The sequence below is a fragment of the Camellia sinensis genome, chromosome 3, assembly GCF_055761805.1.
Source record: "Camellia sinensis isolate YWXY chromosome 3, ASM5576180v1, whole genome shotgun sequence".
NCBI classification, from domain to species: Eukaryota; Viridiplantae; Streptophyta; class Magnoliopsida; order Ericales; family Theaceae; genus Camellia; species Camellia sinensis.
Window position 1 is genome coordinate 198,314,840 of NC_138963.1, and position 9,916 is coordinate 198,324,755.

General features: G+C 33.0%; 1 protein-coding gene across 1 annotated transcript; it reads left to right on the top strand.

The window, feature by feature from the left end:
* The first annotated feature begins 4,064 nt into the window (after positions 1–4,064).
* On the top strand, positions 4,065–5,412 carry LOC114321417 (uncharacterized). The gene has a single exon (XM_028268581.2). The coding sequence runs from the start codon at positions 4,322–4,324 to the stop codon at positions 5,063–5,065; it is 744 nt and encodes a 247-aa protein (XP_028124382.2). The 5' UTR covers positions 4,065–4,321; the 3' UTR covers positions 5,066–5,412.
* Positions 5,413–9,916: the final 4,504 nt, after the last annotated feature.

Below are 9,916 nucleotides of genomic sequence, written 5' to 3' on the forward strand. Positions count from 1 at the left end.
ATCTTGTAAAATTTTGTACCTTTGATCTCATATTCTTCAAATATGATGGTTGACATCGTAAGATAAACTCTACCTGTTTATCTTGAACAATGAGATTTATTGAACCAGTATTGTCTTTGACCACAATGTTAACATTGTATCTAAAAAAAAAAAATACGAATTAAGTTAATTAATAGTTAAAAAACACAACCATTTAAAAAAAAATACAATGAGTTAAAAAACCCAATTACAAAATACAATGTAATCATCATCATCAATAGTGGGTATTTTATGTAAACCTAATTAATACAATTCAAATTTTTTTTTTCAAAAAAGATAGATTCAAAATACAATCGCCGTATTGAAAATTAAATTAAGTTCAATTACAATCTGTGTGTGTCAATTTCCGACCACACTGCCAACTAAGTACTCAGTTGGAGAACACCGGCAGAATAGATTAAGCCCGAACGACCTGCAACAGAAAAAAGAGATTCCGGCGATAGTTCTTCCACCTGGGGGCTCTCCGACAATCAAGTCAGCTATCTCTCAAAGATAGCAAAAGTGCTTAACTCACTATTCAGAGCATAAAAAGCATACCTTAGACCCATGTGGTGCCTCTCTTTTATAGCCAACACTTACCTAATCCCAATAGAAGCCTAGCTTCAATGGACTTAAGATTATTGCTAATCTTGGACTCCCAGTAGGATTATCTTTATCCAAACTGAAGTCCTCTCCTATTCTAGGACTCTTGTCCCTTATCCGCTTATCCCAGATTCCGGTTTCTTCGCAGATAACCTCGGCCTAGCCGAGATCATCTCAGCGTCATGACCAGGACACATGGCCCCTTGGCTGGCACTTCGGTTGCACCTCGGCCACGTATCGTCATTCAAAAATTATGTCCCCACAAGTGCCCTCTAGGTTCTATTACCTCGGCATCCTGAGGTGATGGAACCTATATCATTCTTTCCTTTAATCATGACCCCGGTTTAACTTCAGCTTGTAAATTTTTCTTAAAATTTCAACAAGTGTTAAACATGACCTTAGTTTAACTTCAACTTGTAAATTTTTCTTAAATTTCAACAAGTGTTAAACATGACCTCAGTTTAACTTCAACTTGTAAATTCTTAAAATTTCAACAAGTGTTAAACATGATCTCGATTTAATTTCAACTTGTAAATTTTTAAAATTTCAACAAATGTTAAACATGTCCTCAGTTTAACTTCAACTTGTAAATTTTTCTTAAAATTTTAACAAGTGTTAAACATGACCTCGGTTTAACTTCAACTTGTAAATTTTTCTTTAAAATTTCAACAAGTGTCAAACATGACCTCAGTTTAACTTTAACTTGTAAATTTTTCTTAAAATTTCAACAAGTGTTAAACCAATCTTAGCTTGTAAATTTCAACTCCCAAGCATTATTCTCCAGCCCTCTTTGATTCGACATGTCTTCTGGGATTCTCCCCTCCTTGATTCTCCATGCCCGACCTCCTATGAAGGCCAGTGAGAATGCCCCTTTGCCCTGTCGTGCTGAAGTATTGCAAGAAATGTGTTCTGCCCCATTTTCTAGGCATCTTTCTTGGCCGCTGGAATCGGCGTATCTTGTAAAGGGAACGGTGACTGCATGACGTTGTTCTGCATTATGAAATTGACGACCGTTTGCAGGTCCACCAATTTGTTCGCCATTCCCTTCATCTCGTCGTCTCTCCGCAGGCATCTATCCTTCCATACCTGGGGGTCATTCTCGTTATAATACCCGCTTCGGTCAGATTTCTTTGGCACGTCGCCCTCCTGGCCGACGTCCTTTTCTCCGTGATTCTTATCACAAGTCTCTTCGTTGTAGTTGTCTTCTTCGATGTCAAAGTTAATGTGTTTCTCGCTCCCTGTAAGGGTGTCGTCCCTAACGTTCTCTTTTTGTCCGTCATTGGCCATCTATTCTTTTTTCTTTCCCACAGACGATGCCAAATTGTGTGTGTCAATTTCCGACCACATTGCCAACTAAGTACTTAGCTGGAGAACACCGGCAGAATAGATTAAGCCCAAACGAACTGCAACAGAAAGAAGAGATTCCGGTGGTGGTTCTTCCACCCGGGGGCACTCCGACGATCAAGTCAGTTATCTCTCAAAGATAGCAAAAGTGTTTAACTCACTATTTAGAGCATAAAAAGCATACCTTAGATCCATGGGGTACCTCTCTTTTATAGCCAACACTTACCTAATCTCATTAGAAGCCTAACTTCAATGGACTTAGGATTATTGCTAATCTTGATTGGGATAAACTCTCTAAGAGTCTTATCTTTATCCAAACTGAAGTCCTCTCTCATTCTAGGACTCTTGTCCCTTATTCACTTATCTCAGATTCCGGTTTCTTGGCAGATAACCTCGGCCTAGCCGAGATCATCTCGACGTCATAACCAGGACACGTGGCTCCTCGGCTGGCACTTCGGTGCCACATCGGCCACGTATCGTCATTCAAAAATTATGTCCCCGCACAATCACAAAATACAATCTAATCATCATTAATAGTTAGTACTTTATCCAAGCCTAATGAATGCAATCTAATTTTTTTTTTTCCAAAAAACATAGATTAAAAATACAATCACATGGTGATTGTATTCAAAAAATATGAATACAATATATTTTTTTTCCAAAAAACACAGATTAAATGAAATGTAAAAAATCACAATCATTTACAAAAATAAAATCACCGGGTGATCAAAACGGAGTGCAAAAAAACACAATCACATTTTTGCTCATAAAAAAAAAGAAAAGAAGCAATGAAGTCACTTGGTAATTAAAAAATACAATTATGTTTTTTTTCAAAAAACATAATGAGTTAAAAACCCAATCACAAATTAAGTTAATTAATAGGTAAAAAGCATAATGAATACAATGAGTTAAAAAATCTAATTACAAAATATAATCCAATCATCATCATCAATATTGCGTACTTTATATGAACATAATGAATACAGTACTTTATGTGAACATAATGAATGCAATCTTTTTTTTTTTTTCAAAAAACATAAATTAAAAAAAACATGACAATATATAACTTTTTTTCCAAAAAAACACAGATTAAATGGAATGTAAAAAATCACAATCATTTAAAAAAAATAAAATCACCATGTGATCAAAACGGAGTGCAAAAAAACACAATCACATTTTCGCTCATAAAATAATAATAAAAAAAAGCAATGAAGTCAATTGGTAATTAAAAATTACAATTATATTTTTTTTCAAAAAACATAATGAGTTAAAAACCCAATCACTAATTAAGTTAATTAATAATTAAAAAGCATAATGATGAGTCAAAAATTCCAATTACAAAATCTAATCTAATCATCAACATCAATATTACATACTTTATGTGAACATAATAAATATAATCTATTTTTTTTAAACATAGATTAAAAATACAATCACCGTATTGAAAAATAAATTAAGTCCAATCACACTCACAAAATACAATCCAATCATCATCAATAGTTAATACTTTATGTGAACCTAATGAATGCAATCATTCTTAATCATCAATAGTTAATACTTTATATGAACCTATTAAAAATAGTTAAGAATGAATGCAATCATTCTTAATCAATTTAAACATATAATTACCATATTAAAAAATAAATGATTTACTTACAGATTTTGAAATGTTTTTCTTCCAAGATTCTGTCTTAGTCTCTCTCTCAAACTGCTGCGTAGGTTGTTGTCGCTACGTAAGGATTAGGCTGCTGTGATAGATTTAGGTTTAGGCTGCTGCGTTAGATTTATGTTATTCTCTCTCTCCCAAAGGTTTAGGTTGCTGCATTAGGTTTAGATTATTCTTTGTCTCTCCCAAAGTTTAGGCTGCTGTGATAAGGGATGATAAGATTTAGGTTAATATCTATATATTATTTAAATCAGAGGGCAGGAAAGATTTTTTTTTTTAAATTAGAAAATTAAGAAATTAAGATTAGAATAAAAGAGCTCCCATAAGATTTGTGGGTTAAAAAAACTATTTTTCATATATAATACATATATAGATAGATATAGATAGATGAGTGGTGGAGATAGCACCAATTCACCAACCCTCTACCAATTTATTTAATTTCTTTTAATTTAAAAAAAAGAAAAGAAAAGAAAAATGGGACATATTCAATGTGTTACATGTTAATCCCCACTCCATCCAAGAAGTCAAATCCACATGGAAGCTTCTATGGAATTTGTTTTTTCAAAGCTATGATTTGACTAATCTTGCTTTATCAGGTCTAGTCTTCCAAACCCTCAAATAAGCAGTGCTAGTGATTCTGATCAATTTCAATCAAACCAAACCATTGTGCATCAAAGTCCAATTCTCACAATGGTCAATCCATTCATTTGTGGCAGTGGCAACTTCCATAATCATCAAGAAGATGAAGATGATGAGCCTTGTAGTCCGTGTTCAACACCAAGAAAATCAAGAAAGAGCAGGTTATGCAAATGTAACAGAAGCAGAGATGACAAAAATCCGTATGCCAATCGCGGGCTCGACAAGTTTTCTGCTCTTGTGGCTGAGCTTGAAGACAAGAGGCAGAGGCTCTTCACCCAAATGGGCTCAGAGGACATCTCTTTCGTTCGCTTTGAGTACTCAAACTCCAATGATTGCAAGCCGATTGTGGTGAAGCACAGAGGCAAAAAGCAAGAGAAAATCAATAGAATAGTTGTTGTTGACAGCAAAAAGGATGAGTCTATGACACATAATTCAAAGGCCTCCTCAATCTCCCCGAATGAAGTCCAACAACCGCGAAACGAATCATTGGGTGATGATCGAAAGACTGAGAAGAAGAAGATGAAGAAGAGAGATTCAGAGAACATGAAGGTCTTGGATTTGTGGAGGCCTTATGATTACTTGATGGCGATTGTGATCTTGATTTTGTTGTTGTTGGCAGTGTTTGGGAAATCATTTGCTATATTGTGCACGTCTCTTGGATTGTACTTTGTTCCTAACATCAAGGGAGAGGGTTCATCAAATGCCAAAAGGCCAATGAAGAGGAAAGAGTATGCAAGAAGGGTAAGTGACAAGAAAATGATCAGTTATTCATTATCTTTTCCTGGAAGTGTTTAAGTGATGGATTGTCATCTCCTAAATTTGTTAATATCACCAGCCAGAGCATGATTTTAAATGGCAGTGGTATCACTGAATATCGATATCCAAAATTCAAAATTATGATATGTGTCAGTTGATATTTAAAACCTTAAACTGGAGCCATGAACATGTCAGCCTCGACAACAACCGCGGTCATTGAAGAAAGAGAATAGTTCTTTTTTTCTTCTTTTTTTTTGGGTGATTGCTTCTGTTCATCAATATGTAAATAACATGGGGCTGAATTAGGATAGAAAAGCAGTTCATCTCAAATTTCAGCTTTCAATTGTATTGGTGTTTTTGTAAATGGCAGTTGAATTACTTTGATCTTCCAGTGATTAACAATAGGAAACCAGGTCAATGATAAAATGGCCAAATCCTGTCCCAAATACTTTTATTTATTTATTTATTTGGGGAGGGGGGTTTTTCTTCCAGTTAGCAAAAATTTGATTTAAGCCCGATCGACAATAATTGAACGATAGGTTTCAATTGATTTTAAATAAACACAAAAATTATTAGACTTTGTAGTTGAGTTTTACGTCTTAAACAGATTAAGGACTTCTTGAAGATAATTAAATAAAGAAGAAATAAAATAAAAAAGAATATGTATTAATTCGAATAAATTGTCACTTGTCACTAGTTATAAGAACTTAAACAAGAACAAAAAATTGAATAAATACAGCATTCAACAGAAAGAAGAGAAATTAGGAGTTGGAAAAGCTACTTATTTAATCTACTCCTAGAACTACTTCTAAATAACTCTGCACGAGTTTGTTTGATGGTTAATTGATTGATTGATCCATCCTTATATCTCTCTTGGCCTATTTATAAGCTTAACCACATGAGAGAAAGAGATAACCTAAGCCCACAATTTCCTCAACAAGCTCATGATTTCCTCAATATGATACATATCCCATCTTTGATGGGAACCATTTTGCAGATTTGGTACTTAATTTGATCTTGACTCATTGATTTCAACAACTAATTTTCAAATTGATCAATTGCTAACTTTTTGGCCCTACATTTAACATGTCATCATGTCACTTCGTTAACACATCTATCATGTCACGTTAGCATGCATGTCAACACAAATAATAATAATAAAAATAAATGTGATCAAGATTATTTTTTAAAAATAGTTTATGATTACAATCGACAGATCATAATTGTACTTGGCCATAATTAATAGGCCACAATCGACAGAAAAATAAAATGTGGTGCAAACAATGCTCCTCTCATTGAAATAGATTGAAGAATGAAATCCAATTAAATGACTTATAAGACGGTTTACCACAATCGACAGAAAATATTTTGTGGTGCCAATAATTTAAATTCTTGAAGAGTTATATTACACCCATAGTAATTTTTAATCTATCACTGTGGATTGGCGAACACTCCATCTTTGGCTCTATCAAGTGACATAACAAAGAGTCACATCCCTTATTTTTAAAATAAAACAATTCACTGTTAACCACATTTTGGCTAGTTAAAGAGAATTCACTACATATAGCACTTTTCAACCATTGTTGTTTTTCAAACCATATCATGAAAATTAATTTTTGGTGGATTTTCATGGTGTGATCCACAAATCCAAAGTAGATGATATATCCCAAAACTCACATAATTGAATGTTATGGAAAATTCATAAATTTTGACACTTTGAATAATATCAAAAAATTCACATTCAATAAATGTGGATTCATAATTTTTATGTCCCCCAAGTTCATAATTTGCAACCTTCTTTGGCTTAAAATCATGCCCCTCAAGTGAATTTTTACCATCATTTTGTGATTATTTTTTAACATTTTTTGAGAGAAGTGGTTGTTCTTCTTATTTAACTATTAATGGCTTGTCATTTTTTGCCACGTTTGGCTAAACACCATGCCCCCCAAGTGAATCTTTATCATCAGAATTCTCAATATTCTTTAAGAGAAGGGGATGTTTTTTAATTTTAGCCATTAATGGCCTATGAAAATTCTCCAAAGTCATATTATCTTCATGACTTGGTATGCTAACCCTTCGAGCCACATATCTTGACTCTTTATAAATGATTGGCTCTTCAAAAATATGTGTATTAACCGTATGAATCACATTATTTTCATGTCTTAATTTTTTATTAGCCATTATGCCTTCTAATTTTTGTTTCCAATATAGAATTTCTTCAACAATTAGAAAATTTTGGCCTTTAAGTCGATGAAATTTTCCATCATAGTAATTTAAATCTCTTTACATCAAATAATACGGAGATGATGAAATTATTTAAATTTTTTGCCTATAAAGAGAATTAATTTCTTCTTTTAGGGTTAAAATTTCACTCTCGCACCAATAAATTTCATCATCATAACGCCAAATCATTCTTTTCACATCATTTGTCATGCTATTATGTTGACAATAAGCGGTAGAACCACCACCATAATACTGACAATTTTTAGAATATGAGACATTCCACTGATAATTTGTATCCATAGAAACACTATCACTCCATTGGAGGTTTGTATCCATGGATGCACAAGATGTAAGCATACCTATTGAAGGCATGATTCCATAAGGATAAGTCTGCTTCTTCATCATCATCACTCCAAGTTAGAATGGTCCTATTGGGCTTGTCAATTTATGTTAGCAAAAATTCAGTTTAGGCCCGATTGATAGTCATTGATAGACAGGCTTTAACTGATTTTAAATAAACACAAAAATGATCATACTTTGTAATTGAATTCTATGTCTTAAACAGATTAAGGACTTCACTAAAGGTAATTAAATAAAGAAGAAATGAAACAGAACAGAATATGTATTAATTCGAATAAATTGTCACTTGTCACTAGTTACAAGAACTTAAACAAGAACAAAAAATTAAATAACTACAGTAATCGACAGAAAAAAGAGAAATGAGGGATTGGAAAAACTACTTGTTTAATCTACTCCTAAAATGACTAATTTAGAACTACTCCTAAATAACTTTGCACAAATGTGTTTGATGGTTGATTGATTGATTGGTCCCTTTTTGTATCTCTCTTAGCCTATTTATAGACTCAACCACATGAGAGAAAGAGAAAACCCAAGTCCACAATTTCCTCAGCAAGCCATGATTTTCTTAACATCATACCTATCCCATCTTTGATAGAAACCATTTTGTAAATTTGGTAATTGATTTGATTTTGGCTTCTTGATCTCAACAACAAACTTTCAAATTGATTAGTTGCTAATTTGGTGGCCCTCCATTTAACACGTCATCATATCACATCCTTAACACATCTATTATGCCTTGTTAGCATGCATGTCGACAAAAATAATAATAATGAAAACAAGTGTGGTCAAGGTTATCTTTTAAAAATAGTTTATGATCGAACTTGGTCATAATTAATAGGTCACAATCAATAGAAAAATAAAATGTGATACAAACACTACCACAACCCAGTAATAGTAACTCAAATATTAGCTAAGGTGATTATATTTGGGCACCACATTTAAACATTATTTACCGTCATATATAGCACTAATCACACCATTTAGTGAGTTCTTTTTATTTAAAGAAGTAAGAACACTAATACTAATATCTTGTGTGACACTATAAATGATGTAATTAGTGTCATATAATATATTAATAAAAAATATTTTACGTAATAAATAAGTCACGTAATCAACCTAACATAATATATTTTTGCACTCATTATTTGTCAACTCGATCGCATAACATTCCGGTCGCATAAAATATTTTCTCCATGCTCTGGTGTGGCACCAAGGATCCTCTAGAGTGAAATTTTCCTAAAGTTTCTTAAAGTGCTACAGTGTATGGTTGAGATTTATTGGCAAGTCACATCAGAAAAATTGATGTGACTTGCCAGTAAATCTCAACCATACACTGTAACACTTTAGGAAACTTTAGGAAAAAATCACTCTAGAGGATCCTTGCTCCTGGTGTGGTCCATAAATCACCTGATCATTTAGTTATTATTAACATTAAATAGCCTCTCAATTTGTTAAAGTAATATACGTCAGAATCTTTCAATGTGCAGCAGACATGATGCCTGACAAAACAGAAATTCCTGATTTTCGGGGATTTTGCAAGTGTGAGAAGCATTAGTTGGTCAAAGGAAAATGATAGAGAGTTTTAAATATAGAGTTTTAATTTGAGATCTAATGATGTGTCAAAGTAAAAAAAAAAAAAAAAAAACAAAATAAGGCACAAACATCACATCAGGGTGGGACTCACCTTCCCATTAGAGCTATTAGAGCTCCTATATTAGAGCTCTAAAGCATTTTTGGTTGGTCAAATATGATATTTAACTAGATAGCAATGTGTTGGAGCATCATAATGGTTGAAGAAATTTTTTATTAAATTTGAATAAAAAAAAAGACGTTTGGCTCAACTTGATATCAATCACTCTAATGGTGTACTGTAACTTTCATCAAAATGCACTAGACGTTTGAGAGGACGATCAGCCGGTCGATCGAAAAGAGCAAAATCTATTTAAGCTTGAGGGTTATCCGGGGAGTCGATCGAGAGGTCAACCTCCCAGTATAAAATCTGTACAAAATTTTACAAAAATTGGTCATTTGATGGATCATCCGATAGTGAAAATACAATGGTGATGAATAATGTTTTGGTAAAAGACCCAACACATTCTCAGTTTTGTGAAAAATTTGATGAATTTTAATTTGATATCTTTTTGATGAAATTATTGGAGACAAAAACAGTGTCATTTTTCACCAAATTCAAATTTGATGATAAATTTAATAAATCATTAGAGATGATTTTAGTGACTAATAATGCCGTCCACGACACCAAAAACGAAAAAAAAGATACCAATTTCGGAATGGGTATAAGAGCGTCTA

Excerpts from the sequence above, each read along its gene's own strand:
- LOC114321417 (XM_028268581.2), top strand. The coding sequence starts at position 4,322 with ATGGTCAATCCATTCATTTGTGGCAGTGGCAACTTCCATAATCATCAA.